The following is a 14944-nucleotide window of genomic DNA, read 5'->3' as shown; positions in this document are numbered from 1 at the left end:
ATTCATGAATGTGAAATGTGACATTTTCCTGCAACAATTACAACAAATCAGGAATCACATAGTGGATATTAAGAATACATTTCTTTTTTTTCCTCCTTCCCTGCTCTTGTTGAGGGGATGTGGTGAACTCACTGGCTCTTATTGGTTGAAGTGATTGCTGCCATGGTTGGAAATTAACATAAATGAGGCAAGTGACGAAGGGATCCACTTGGGGGCAAGCTGGCGATGCATGCGTCATAGCTCTTGTTGAAAAAGGGGGAGAGAAAATAATGGTGTAACGAAAAGCGCCGAACCTGCGGGTTAATGTGCACCAAAGACCACGAAGTCAGTGGTGGTCTCAGAGCTGAGCGCAAAAGTGCCACAGGTGATGGGAGACATGAGCACAGAGGTGAGAGTCTTGGTCGTATAGGTTCCTCAAATAAGTGAGAAAACCGCTCCAGACTAAACGTTGCCATGTGAGATTAGCGACCGAAACCTCATCTGCGCGGTGCAGAAAGTCTGCGAGCTCACCATCACGTCACTCCTCGGATGACCATGAAACAATACCGGACGGGGCTGAGGCGAGGACAAGTTGAGGCAGCGGAAGAGACGCTTCTCCACTGATGAAGCAGCCAAGTTCCTGTGCGCCTCTTCCTTCTTTACGCACAGGCGGAGTGAGGACAGCGAGCATCACATCCATGTCGAGGACACACCAATGAGTCACCAGAGGTGCTGAGAGATCAGTGGCAGCGGACAGAAGAAGCACAAGAACTATTTTAAAACTTAGACAAAAAAGAAAAAACAATAAAAGCACACAATGGATGGACAAGGAGGATCCTCCGGTTTGGCTAAATCAGCCGCCGTAAAACTGTCCGAGATGGGCCAAAGGACCAAGCAATTAGGCACCGCGATGCGGGATCCTCACCGGCAGAGACGGATCATATTAGTGATTGTTTGCGTGGCTCTCTTGCTGGACAATATGCTCTACATGGTAATCGTTCCAATTATTCCAGACTATCTCGCTGACCTGGAGAGTGAGCAGTCAGAGCACGTCCACGTCGTCCTGCACCCCAACACCTCAGCAGCCAACAGCACAAGCCAAGACAAAAGCAACAAGAACAATTTAGATGTCCAGATAGGAGTGCTCTTTGCGTCCAAAGCCATTCTGCAGCTGATAGTCAACCCGCTGTCGGGAACTTTCATAGACAGGGTCGGATATGACATCCCGCTTTTAATTGGACTCACTGTCATGTTTGTATCCACCTGCATCTTCGCTTTCGCGGAGAACTACGCCACGCTCTTTGTGGCCAGAAGTTTACAGGGTCTGGGGTCTGCTTTCGCGGACACGTCCGGACTCGCAATGATTGCTGACAAGTACACGGAGGAGGCAGAGAGAACCAGGGCGCTCGGCATCGCTCTGGCGTTCATCTCTTTCGGGAGTCTGGTGGCGCCTCCCTTCGGGGGAATCCTGTATGAGTTTGTGGGCAAGAGAGTTCCCTTCATCGCGTTGGCATGCATTTGCCTGGCGGACGGCATTCTGCTGCTGACCGTCATTAAGCCGTTCTCCAACAGGACTAGAGAGAATATGCCGGTCGGCACGCCCATATACAGACTCATGATTGACCCGTACATAGCAGTGGTGGCCGGGGCGCTCACAGTGTGCAACATCCCGCTGGCCTTTCTCGAACCCACCATCGCCAACTGGATGGAGAGCACCATGCACTCCTCCCAGTGGGAGATGGGCCTCACCTGGCTACCAGCCTTCGTTCCTCACGTCTTCGGTGTGTACATTACAGTGAAACTGGCGGCGCAGCATCCACATTTACAGTGGTTCTACGGAGCTGTAGGCATGGTTATCATAGGCGCGAGCTCCTGCACAGTCCCCGCATGCAAAACTTTTGGGCAGCTCATTGCGCCGTTGTGCGGCATTTGTTTTGGCATTGCACTCGTAGACACTGCGCTGCTGCCCACACTGGCGTTTCTAGTAGACATGCGTCATTCTTCCGTGTACGGTAGTATTTATGCTATAGCGGATATTTCGTACTCTGTTGCATATGCTATGGGTCCTATAGTAGCCGGGCAGATAGTGCACAATCTCGGCTTCGTGCAACTCAATCTGGGTATGGGTCTCGTCAATGTGCTTTACGCACCAGCTCTGCTGCTGCTGCGCAACGTGTGCCAAATGAAACCGTCCCACTCCGAGAGAGATAACCTGTTAGAGGAGGCTCCGCAGGGGCTGTACGACACTATCAAGATGGAGGAGAGGAGAGCTAAAAAGAAGGGCTACAGTTCTGCTGGAAACTGTCTGTCAGTAGATGAAAACGGGTTCGACCCATTCCGAGCACAGCGGTCATTGTCAGAAGAGTCGTCCGGTCCGGAGTTCACTTAGACCGGGTCTCGCTCTTTACCGCCCCTGAAACATTCCCCTGAAAAAGATTTGGCTATGACTATAGTGATTTTAAACTTTTATGTCAGTACCGATGTGCAATATAAACACCCGGTCACCACAATCACGATTGTGTGACGCGTTTCCCCAAAGTTTATTTTTTGATTTCTCACTGTGATTTCATTGTGTCCAACGAGTCTCTGTATCGTTTGTCATGGACGTGGAGTTTTGTGAGAGGTTTCTGTGTCTCAGTATTGTAAAATAAATAAATGGATTCATGTACACGATTATATGGGACCAACTATAAAAAGCACACTTTCCCCTCTTATACAAAAATAGCCTCTATTTTTAGTCTCGACAACGTTTTTTTTTTTAACTTAGACATCAAAGGCCTCAATTTCTTATTTTATTACCATTTTATTTCTTTTTCTTTTAAAAAAAATGGGCCTGTGCTTTATTTTTATTTCATGTTTTTTGTTGGTTGAAATTATACATGATAATAAATGGATTTTGTACATATGTGGATAAAAATGCACAATGTAAATTGTTTAAAAAAAAAAAACTACGTGGACCTCTAAAACGGAGAGAATGTGCGTTTGTGCGCGCGCGCGTGTGTGTGTATGTGTGTAAGTAATGTATGAACATTTTTTTGTCAAGACGTAGATATTGAAGTCAGTCTCTTTAAGATGAACATACATGTAGGCTGTTCTGTCGTTTTAATAAATTTGTTTGGATCTGTGACAGTGATGGCTTCCTTTTTAGTCCTGGATTAAAACAAAAAAACAAAAACATCCTTCTTTCAACCAAAAACAGGAGAGGAAATGTATATTTTCTGGAGTTCAGATTTAAACAAAATGTCTTGGATGAATTTATATGAACGCTGAAAAATTATACGCTAGTTAATTTGACCTTCCCCAGTTTTGCTTCAACAACAAAAGAGGAAGTTGAGAAATAAAGAGAAAACACACAAAACCATGAGATTAAAACTACACACATGAACAAATCCAAGTATTTTTGCGCACCGTCAGGCTGATACATGTCTTCAATAACTTTCAGCTCCTGGAGCAAAGTCATTCCTGCTGACCTGCACCGATGACGAAGCCAGAATCAGAACCTTTTCTTGATGCCTCTGAACATTATTGTCACATGTGGGTGAGGGTGGTTGGGTGTGTGGGGGAGGGTGGGTTAGCTGTCAGATCATATGTTCCTCGAATAGATGTCGATGGGAGGAGTCTCGTAGCTCGAGGGTGGGGAGGTGGACGCACCTTCAGCATACCCTTTTTCTTTTCTTCTTTTTTTTTACGTTTTCACGGCGCGCTTTAATGTGGAGCCACAGCCTTATGGTGAGGCGTGGGGACGTGGGAGCAGTGCAGCAGGCACGAGAGGAACTCTATTACTCTAATATGGGATTTCACGGCGCGGACGTGGGAGGCGACTCAACACACACTTCATGGGTCCCACGCCGATAAGGTAGGCGACTAACTTTCTTTTCTTTCTAAACTACAACAAAGTCGAGTTTTGTGTTTGTGTAAAGCTGCTTAAAAGTCGTATAAGTTTCCCTAACATTCTTTATTTTAGTTGCTTTCCTATGATTACAATTTCACATTTCCTCTAATGGTAGATATTTATTTTTAAATCTTTTAAATTAAAAACCTGCGTTTAGAATAAGTACAGATATTCTCCTGTGATGTATCCTTTGTATATACTTTTAAAGAATTTGCACAAAGATGTAAATGTGTGTGCTGTGGTGAGCGAAGAAGAACTCAAGGTCAAGCAGTAAATTACATTAGGCTGAGGAGGAATGGAAGCCATGCTGTGTCAGACAGCACCGCGTAGAGCTCCATTTGTCAGCAGCTCTGCTTTTGTTTATTGAGCTTTTACTTTCTTGATCCTCTCTTTATCAAATGTCTCAACATTTTTGTGCAGGGAATCCTGAATTCATTCCACTTCTAGAGTTTTCCACAACACTTTTTCTTGAGTGGACTCGAACGCAAAGATGCCAGTTCTGGAGAGAGAGACGTCCAGAGATCGAGGCAGCCAAGTATGAAAAGATATCTTTTAGTTTCTTATTGTTGCTGCATTCATTTACTCATCCCGCATCAAGTTGTCAGCTGTCGCTGTCCATGGTGCTGAAAACGCAGCAACGTGGGCTGCTGCAATTTCACTCATTTGCCGCTAGGGAATCAAACCTGACCAACCTGGATTTCGATCCCTCAGTGATATGAAACCTCATTTCAAACATTGAAGTTTAACATTTATGTTTTTTGCGCAGTTAAGAACTTAAGTCTCCATTTCCTGGAACTCATATCTTCAACTTAACTCCAGTTTGCAAATGATCAGACTTCATACTTCAAACATAACCAATTTGCATTTTTTATCCTTTCAAAAAGAAGATGTTTTCTAGTCCCAGGTGGCCGTGGAAATAAAAAAAAAAACAGGCCCCGAAGCTTTCAAGATCAATTATTAACTGTGTTTCTAATAATAAAAGTGTAAAGAAAAGACGTGAGGGAATCACCTCTTTAATGAAAGACATGCTAAGCAGCTCCCGTCCTTTCATTCATCTCTGTTTATACCACCTCTGTTATGTGACGCCAGGTGTTGCCAAAGGTCCCGGTGCCGCCACTGAAGCAAACCCTGGACATGTACCTGAGGTGTGTCCAGCACCTGGTCACAGAGCAGCAGTTCATGAAAACTAAAGCCGTTGTGGAGAAGTTTGGAGCTCCTGGAGGAGTTGGAGAGGCTCTCCAGAAGAAGCTGTTGGAGAGACGGGACAAGACCATCAACTGGGTAAAATTCTACAAAAAAACAAGTGGTTTTTGCCACATAGGTGCATGAACTGGACAGAAAGCAATCTTGCATGGCTTCTACCCATCACTATTTTAAGAACTGTTCATAAAATAGTTGGGGAAAAAAAGAGTAACAGCACACGATAGAGATTTATGGTGCCTCTGCTCATCCTTTGTTGTCTGTCCTCCTGCATCTCATCGGTCAGTCCACAACTCATCCAGCTCAGTGAAATCCATCACACTCCCACTCTCACACTGACACTCTCTCCCACTCTTTCTTTCATCTGGCAGTGATACACTGTAATGGGCTTTTTTACTCTACTGCCCACAGGTCTCCACTTTGAAAGTAACGACTTGAGTCGAAAAACTTTACAAAACAACACAAATTGCCTGTTTGTTTGTTTGTGTGTGTGTGTGTTCGTTTTTATTCAGGTCTACGATTACTGGCTTGAGGACATGTATTTGAACAACAGGTTGGCTCTGCCGGTCAACTCCAGTCCTGTCATGGTGTTTCCCAAACAGACTTTCAGAGACCATAAAGACACTCTGAGGTAGGTGCTGAATCATAATAATAATTTTCACATTATGAGTCAATTAAATTTGCAATTAACTGCATGTGACAGCATAATCAATCAAGTTTATTATCAAAAGTAGTGTAAGAGGTGAAAATTGTATCTGCAACAAAGGGTTTTAGACATAAAACCCATTTATATATATATATATGGAAACTGCCACAACAGACCAGGATACAACAAATGCAGCATTTAAAAACAAATACATTTAATCTTACTTTTACTTTCTTGGTTAATTAATTGATTTTGTCTGCAAAATGAGTCCAAGTAAACATCAAGTTACTTTCTTTGTCCATCAACAAAGCAGAAACCAGGGGCGTCCAAACGAGGGCAACATTTGATAATGTGAAGAATTCCTTCAGACCATTTTTTTTATTAGCAGTAAATGTTACACACAAATGCACTGTTTTATAATAATCTTATTTTCATTGACACAATTATCATTTTTAAATGACAATGTCACCAAATCTAAGCCACACAGGAGAGAAAAAAATGATGAAGAAATTCCACTCACATCTTGTATCTGACTGTCACAGCTGGGACTCTAGTTTCAAAGCACAACTCCATACGGGGCCATAAATAATACATTATTAAACCAAAAGCTGCGGGCCGTACAAAATCTGACCGAGGACGGCCGGACTTTGGACATGCCTGGCATAAACCAATGATGTTGAGTTTACATTGACGTCTGGTGATGGAAAATCTGGCAACTTAATTCTCAAATTTGTTGTAATTAATAGAAGTTAAATCCAAAGGCTGAGTGGTTGTTTCTTTGACAGATTTCAAAGCAGACTTAAATGAAGGAATATAATTGCACCTCATGTCAGATTTGATGAGATCATGTGATGCTCAGTAAAATTCCTTCTGCAGTTACATTCAGGCACTGTGGAGAAAAAAAAAACGACTGATTCCTGCACTTCATCACGAACAATACAAAACATACACATATGGTCCAGCTCTGTTGCTGCTGACAGGGTTTATGATTTCCTCCGCAGACACAGACTCAGATCAACATCTGCATCACAGACTCAGACAGAATCACTGGCATCATGTCTCGGGCCAAATCCCTCCCTGTTATTAAATGAGCCATGGTCAAAGCAGACATTACACCAGTCCGTCCAGCCCTATAACTCACCATTAACTTGTGTCAGCTCCGTGGTGCACTTAGTGAATATTTCCAGAGCACCCTGAGCAGCTGGTTATTTACTGACACAGTCACTTATTAGATTGGGAGTGACAGGGCCAAGCTCTCCACAGAGACTCTCTCTGTGTCAGGCCTCGTCTTGGGGTGTGGTGCACTGCTGCTGCTGCTGACTCCTTTTTGTATTGATCCAGCTTTGAGCGTAATAACAACAAGACAAATGACACACAACATGAGATCTGACACGGGCTCTGTGTTTCCCTATTTGCCCACGGCGCCCACTCACACACAGAGACATGCTTCATTCTCACAAACACAGAAAAACCCACAGCTGTAATCCAGTCATTTACCATAATGTGATTACCGTAGGCCCCTTTGAGAGACGAGACTGTACTGTAATTATAATCACTGGCTGGTTACAGTGACTCTGTGTCTTCTTTTCTTTCTTGTAAGATTTGCAGCTCGTCTCATCAGAGGGCTGCTGGAGTATAAAAGACTCATTGACGAGTAAGTTACCACGTCTCCAGAGGAGAGTGAGTAAATGGAGGGTGGAAATGAAACAGTAAGAGTAACGATGAGACCTCAGAGGTAATGTGAAGCTGTGTGATTGTGTCTGCCAGGCGAGCGCTGCCTGCGGATGTGGGCCGTGGCCAGTTAGCGGGAACCCCTCTGTGCATGGAGCAGTACTACCGCCTCTTCACCTCTTACCGCTACCCGGGGTTGAAGACAGACACGCTGAAGGTGCAGATGAAGGCAGCCTCGTCAGCAGAGGAGCACATCGTCGTGGCCTGCAGGTCTCAGGTCAGAACACCATACATGAGACTTGTGATGCTCAGTCTGAAAGAAAATAGGAGTGAATGTGAGGATATTTTAATATAATATTCAGTTTGCAAGTACACCTCATCACTTCAGACAATGAAATAGGATTTTTTTTTATTCTTTTGGTATTTTACTTGACAATGTGACACTGCCTTGTGGTGCAGAATATAACATTTTCCTTGAACCTAAATGCAATGTAAAGGTAATTATTTTAAATTGTTACACTATTTTAACATGCAGTAAATTGTAAATAACTGACAAATATTGAAAGTTATTATGTTATAAAAATGGGCAAAAACACTTACGCAAAGGACATTTTATGGTTAAAATGGCTTTTTTTTTTTTTACAAACTCACTATTGCAACACAATGTGATGTAATATGAAAAAGGGCAAGGAAATCATTAAACAAATACTGTTCCACAAATGTGGAGAATGACTTCTATTACTGGCTGCAGGAAACTATTTGACTGATATAATCAGTGGCTGAATTTTACAGGGATAAGAGAGGCAGGTCTGAGCATGTGTGTGTCTGTGACACACGACTGAAGGTTTTAGGGAAATGGTTATGGATGCAAAATCAACATTTTATGTTTTTCATGAGAAACACAAAATGTTGATTGTCACGCTGTGCCGATGAATGACGCCATAACAAGGCACAGTTAGTGGGCAGTCTTACAGTGAAATGCTTCTGGGAACTATCAATCTTTAGCACATAAGGGCCCGTCCCTATGGAGATACAGGCGTTAAATTAAATTACTGTTGACTGACTGTTCCAATACATCAAAAAGCATCTCTGACCAATCGCAGCAACAAAGCCCAGTGATATCTCTGTAACTAATGTCTCACATGTATCTTATTTTGGCGACACAAACATTGCACCATAATAACAATATGTGGACGTAACATGATTATGTATGTTATATTTATTTTTCCTCTCTAGTTTTTCGTGTTGAATGTCGTCGCATGTGGAAAGCAGCTCAATGAGACAGAGATCTTGTCCCAGCTGGAGAGGATCTGGAAAATGATGGAAAATCCTAAAGAGAGATTTCCTCCTTTTGGTATTTTAACATCCGATGGGAGAACAGAATGGGCTCAAGCCAGGGATGTGCTCATGAAAGGTCTCAGCTTAAACATGTTGAACGACGTAAATTATTACCCGATGGAAAATATAGTATTATACAGTATTTTTTCTTTTTCCTCTTGTTCCACGCAGATCAAACCAACAGAGACTCTCTGGCTCAGATTGAGAGCTGCCTGTGCGTGGTGTGTCTGGATGAACCAAGCGACCTCGTGCCCAGTGACACCAACAGGGCCCTGCTGATGCTGCACGGCGGCGGCCGCGAGAAAAACGGCTCAAACCGTTGGTATGACAAGTCGATGCAGGTACAGGAGCACGTTCAAGGCGCTTTAGCTCTCAACGGAAAAAAGAGCTTGCTCTCTTTATTAATCCAGATTATCTCAGTTTGTTATAGGAATGGATGGGATTTGTGGAGTGGTGTGCGAACACTCACCTTTCGAGGGGATAGTTCTGGTGCAGTGCTCTGAATACCTGATGAAATATATGTAAGTAAGGCATGAACAGGACTGGGTATTGATTTAAAATGTTCAATACAGTATTGATATTCATTGATTGATAAGAGCAGGACTCCTCCCCTTCTGTCTGACTCTAGTCTCCAGTTTTAACTTGGTCAAACAGCACGCTGTATGCTTATTGGCTAACTGATGCTGATGATATTAACTCTTTACTGATTTCTATATCCAACATTAAATACAGTGGAAGTTTAACATCCAGTCAATACCACAAAAGTGTTGAAGTTCAAAACCCTGGCAGTGAATAAAAGGTTGAAGACTTACTGTAAATGTTGTTTTTTCACCAAAGAACAGGGAGTCCCTCCAGGATGGCGAGTGCGTCCAGCATCAGAGAGCTCCCTCCTCCAAAGAGGCTGTTGTGGAAATCCAACCCACACATCCAGGGACTCTTAGCAGCATCTGGAGACAGACTCCAGAGGCAAGAAGGACAAATATCCACATTTCATTCAAAGTCTTTACCAAGACATGAGGTCTCACATCATTTGTCTTCTCTTCTTTAGGCTGGTGAATAATCTCGACATGGATGTTCTCACGTTCAAAGCTTATGGGAAAGAGTTCATCAAAAAGCAGAGGATGAGTCCGGATGCATTTATACAAGTCGCCTTACAACTTGCATTTTTCAAGTAAAAAAGAAATATCTGTGCTTCATTTTTTATTCCAGTAGCCGTTTAAATGTGCTGATATCGTCTCGACCATGTTAATGATGTTCTCAGATGCAGAGGAAGACTCGTGCCCACTTACGAGAGTGCGTCCATGCGGCGTTTCCAGCAAGGTCGAGTAGACAACATCCGCTCTGCAACTCTCCAGGCCCTGGCCTTTGTGAAGTCCATGACAGACGAGAGGGTCACTTTCACCGTGAGTCATTTTTCTCACTTTGACCCCAATTACTGAGCAACTCCCATATCACTGCTCATCACACCTCCTTAAAACAGGTGCGTCTGGCAGCATCGGCACACCAAACAGATGATCTCCCTGCAGAGTTATTGGATCAATGAAAAAATGTGTTTTCTGTTTCATTCTCCAGGATTCAGAGAAAATGAAACGACTGCAGGACGCACTTAAAGCCCAGACGGATTATACGATTGCAGTAAGTATTTTAAACCAGTTTTTAATAAAATAACATCCCATGCACAATGATGTTGCATTTAAATGTGTGAGGAGTAGGAAAGATAGAAGTCCTCATGTTGGCAAATGTAAAGAGAAACTGTTAATAAGAGAAAACTGTAAAGCCCATTTTTCCTCCAAAAGATTTAATGAGCACTGATTAAAAATGTATTTCAGGCTGTTACGGGAATGGCAATAGACAATCATCTCCTCGGGCTTCTGAGGATCTCAAAGGAGCTCAAGATGGAGAAGCCAGACATCTTCTGTGATGAGACGTATGTGGCCAGTAACCGATTCATTCTCTCCACCAGTCAGGTAACAAGTAATGCAGTTAACATCTCTTCACTCTGAGAATCCATGCCTATATGCTTCCATTTCTTCTAAATGTGTCATGAGCATCAGAGGTGGATTATACGTCACATACATACGTGTTAAGATTCGTACCTCGGCCTGATAAAGCGATGAAGAAACAAGGGAATGTTTTGAGTTCCTTCAACACTTAAAGGTACAGTGTGTTAGATTGTGATTAAAGCAGAAATTGAATATAAAATTACACTGATGTTTTTTGAACGTGAGCTCTTTTTTATATACATCAGGAGCGGGTCTTCTCTATGGAGGTCGCAGTGTAGGACCACCATGTGTTTCATGGACAAACTAAACACCTTTTAATAATAACTGCAGGCTACCTTAGTTTCTCCTGCATGAATGCTTGAAAGGGAAGGATGAGGTGAGAGATACGCAGCTGTAACACGCACAGTTATTTGAAATTGTCAGATTCTCTTGAGTAAACCACCAACTTTTTAAATTTACAACAACTTTAAAACGATGCTTATTGTACCTTTTTCAGAAAGATAAACTCACTACCAACAGCATGTTTCCTGCCAACTGAAGTCCATCCATCCATTCATCCATCCATCCATCCATTCAGCTCATCCTTTGAGGGAAGAGTCTATGATCAGTAAAAAAACAACATTTTTGTTTGTGCAGGACTCAAGAGCATTTAACATTTTTATGGGTCTTCCCTCTTGGCTAACTGAACTGTGTCCTGTTGCCACTAGGTTCCGACCACTGTGGAGATGTTCTGTTGCTACGGCCCCGTGGTTCCCAACGGCTACGGCGCCTGTTACGACCCACAGTCGGACCACATCCTCTTCTGTGTGTCCAGTTTCTGGGAGAACACCGAGACGAGCTCGGCCGTTTTCGTCAAAGCCCTAAACGAGGGCCTGCTGGAGATCAGGGACCTGTGCAATAGATGCAGCGCTGCAGCTACCAAACTGGCTGACAGCAGCCAGGGAGGCGGCCAGCCTCATAAATCAGGGAAGTAAGCCATACTGAGGGAGCATAATCTACACAGCTGCTCCTCACTGTACTTTTAGAACTTAGATTTTAGCTTTAGACTCAGTCATTGAGATGCCTTTGTGTGTATTTTTTGTTATATGTGCAATAGTTTTACCTTCACAACGAAACACAAAGCCTTAATACAAAATACATTTAAAAAAAATAAATAAATAAAAAACATCATTTTGGGTCATCAGAACACTCGAAAGGTCGAAATTGACCCCCTCAGCAGACTAAAATGGACTAGTCTGCTGCCTTTAGGAATCTGAAGCCATGTCTGATTTGTAGCACTGGTGTGAGGAGAGACTCCTCAGTCAGAGAGTGAATAAACTGTGTGACCCCAGTATATACAGACGGGTGACAAATGAGAAGAGTTACAGGTTAACGACACCCGACATCCGCCGGACACGGAGGGTCAATGAGCAGTTTGATCGTCACTTTAAGGCAATACCTTTTGACACAGAGGTATTCATCCACATTAATCTAAGGTTGATGACACGCAAGTGACCCACCATCCCACTATTTGTCACCTGTCTGTATCTCACACATACACACCTGTAGAGTAGTAGTGTCATAGTCACGATAGATTTATGTCAAAAGTGTGCTTTAGTAAATGTAGTCTAACAATCACGACGTCCTATAAATGTGTGTGCTGCTGTGTTCACAACAAACCGGATCAATGTTGCTCTTAGGTCCACTTTAAAGTTGTTTTGACATTGTCGTGTAAAATCCTCACATCCTGACATTAGTGAGTTGCCAAAGATGTTGTGTGTATGTGGAGTCCATGTGAAGAGGCACTTTAAGATATTTATTGAAAGCGACGAATGAAAACATAGACAATGTGTGTGCGTGTTTAGAGAGAAGACGCATGTGATATGGTTTCAGTGGCACAGTCGAAGTCGTCTCGTAGCTCTCGTGTGTGTTAGAAATTACAGCAATAGTTGTCACGTGTAACGGCCAGTGCTACTTTATTAACAAGATACAGTCCAGTGGTGACTATAGGTGAGGCAAACCACTGTGTTCATGTGTACATAAGTGCTTTTTATCTGCACTTCAATGTTAAATGAAGGTCGTGATGTGTCGTCGTCGTCCAGTAGGAACCGTGTGCAATAAAATAACTAAGTGCAGTGAGGGTTATACTGTATATGTATGTGCAATTTACTAGATCACTTTATACGATGCATGGAGCTTACTGTATGTGAAAGGAAATGACCTATGGTTCCTTTTCAGAAACCTTGGAGTGACATTATTGCAATCAACGACGTCATATGCATGCTGTTAGAGTCAAACGTCTGTCGTGTGTTTAGACTCGTGGTAGTTTATCAAATCAGTGGAGCTCGACAGTGAAAGTGTGGAGATACTTTGTTGTTTGTCATGATGCCACCTCATCCGTGTTTGATTTCTCTCTAAAGTGAATGTCCGCCACATCTGCCACATCAGAGACACACGCATGTTTATTCTTACATATTAGATGTATTTTTATATGTCACGCCAAGAGCTTAAATGTTCATATAGTATAGAATATATTTAAAGTATAAGACAATAATGCCTTAAAATAAAGTCATGCAAACTGTTGATAAGATCTACTATTCTAGAATTATTCCATGTTTTACTAATGATGTGAGTCTGATTGGTGTTCACTGTCTAGTTTGACTGATACATGTAAAAGAATGTAATATTTGTGGATTTTCTCTTTGTCCTCGGTCCTCTTAGGTCGTATCTATTGTACCACAGTGTAGTGTTAATGTTGGCGGAGAAAATAATTTTATTCATAATCCAACGTGTATGTGAAAGGCACTACGTCATGTTATATTCAATGAATGTTGAAATTGTGGATTTATTTTTTTAGGTTACAATAAGATATTATAGTATTTTGTTGATAAATTAACTCTATTTGCTTAAAGAAGAAATGACTTTCACTCTGCTGTGAAGCTAAAAACTGATCATTCTGAAAATAAAATCAACTTCTGTGAACTGCTCTCTGGTAATTTTAGTATATAAAAAAAATAAAGCCGATCAGGATAAGATGAGATAAGTAAAGTCCTGCAGTGGGGACATTTACATTGTCACAGCAGCAAAGACAGTCAACATAATAAATGATAAACATGCATTTCCACAAAATGTGAAAGTATAATATAGAAAGATATTAACAATACGACTAGAAAAAGTCAAAATAGAATGTACATTATAGACAGTTACCAGACTATATACAGTATTGATATGTACAGTATAAACTGAGAGGGTTGAACATGATATATTGTACATGTATGTAAAGTATTTTTTTCACATCGCATGAATACAACCAGACAAGAAAACATAAACATAATAACATATTTGAAGGCAGTCTGTTAGGTCCAAAACTTTGTAGGGAGGTTGAAGTGAGAAAAGAAAATCATCCAGTTCCTCCAGCCTCATTTAAATATATAAGGAAGGGACAGATGAAAATGTTTTTAATTGAGTCCGTGGTGTTTGAATCATTTAGTAGAAACATACACAGAGCTTCAAACTATGAAGATATCTAATCTAGTAAATCTACTAAAGCTAGAAGCAAATCCACTAGACAATTTCCATGCAATACAACAACAACGTCACTTTTATTCTTGTAATGTAAAAAGAGAAAAACTTCAAGTTGATTTATGATTCTAAACATCAGTGGTAGTACGTCTCAAACAACTGGACTTTCTCTTGCACAGAGTATAGAGCTACTTCACTGACACACTCCCAACAGATGTCCTTGTTTCACTGCCATCTGACAAAGTCTTCAGGGAGAGACCCAAATTCAATTCTCTGTTGGTTAAAACACTGAACCAGGTCGACCAGGGGCCCAAAAAACCTTTGACATGAAGTCAAACTTCCGTTAAGTGCAGGTTAAATTACACACTGGGGTAGAGATAAAACATATAGAGTGACACATATAAAACAAACACAAAACAGTGACATTGTAAATCTATAAATGATTTATCACATCCCTGCTGAACTGAGGGACTGGTTGAACCACTGGTACTGAAAAGAATATGGAGAAAATGGAGAATAGAGATGTACAGTTACAGATACAAATAACTTTATTTATCCCCTTTGGACAATTCAGCTTCCACAGGTTCACCGCTCCACACGCAAACATTCACCGGGACACAAATCCAGAGTGCATAAAGAAACATTACATGGCATGTGGGAAAGAATGTTCAACGCCTTATATTAAAAACAAAATCCAAGGTGCTACAAAGTAGA

The 14944-nt window shown here is 41.8% G+C and overlaps 2 protein-coding genes across 5 annotated transcripts; both read left to right on the top strand.

The window, feature by feature from the left end:
- Positions 1–222: 222 nt before the first annotated feature.
- On the top strand, positions 223–2775 carry LOC122758907 (probable vesicular acetylcholine transporter-B). The gene has a single exon (XM_044013302.1). It carries the CDS (start codon positions 797–799, stop codon positions 2366–2368), a length of 1572 nt encoding a protein of 523 aa, XP_043869237.1. The 5' UTR covers positions 223–796; the 3' UTR covers positions 2369–2775.
- Positions 2776–3665: 890 nt separating this feature from the next.
- LOC122759702 (choline O-acetyltransferase-like) lies at positions 3666–13690 on the top strand. 4 transcript variants are annotated; one of them, XR_006358292.1, is made up of 16 exons: positions 3666–3835; positions 4292–4406; positions 4961–5152; positions 5584–5702; positions 7318–7371; positions 7485–7665; positions 8625–8802; positions 8898–9067; positions 9147–9247; positions 9564–9692; positions 9775–9897; positions 9988–10129; positions 10299–10361; positions 10556–10883; positions 10975–11336; positions 11437–11503. XR_006358292.1 is itself a non-coding variant. In XM_044014729.1 (15 exons), exons 2-15 carry the CDS (start codon positions 4362–4364, stop codon positions 11701–11703), a joined length of 1902 nt encoding a protein of 633 aa, XP_043870664.1. In that variant the 5' UTR covers positions 3668–3835; positions 4292–4361; the 3' UTR covers positions 11704–13690. The 4 variants fall into 4 exon arrangements, 1 of the variants encoding a protein (XP_043870664.1); XR_006358291.1 differs by having other exon boundaries at positions 10556–11105; positions 11226–11336; XR_006358290.1 differs by having other exon boundaries at positions 10556–11336.
- The last annotated feature ends 1254 nt before the right edge of the window (positions 13691–14944 follow it).

This window comes from Solea senegalensis, linkage group LG18 (genome assembly GCF_019176455.1).
Source record: "Solea senegalensis isolate Sse05_10M linkage group LG18, IFAPA_SoseM_1, whole genome shotgun sequence".
Classification (NCBI taxonomy): domain Eukaryota; kingdom Metazoa; phylum Chordata; class Actinopteri; order Pleuronectiformes; family Soleidae; genus Solea; species Solea senegalensis.
This window is presented reverse-complemented; position numbering and strand designations above follow the sequence as displayed.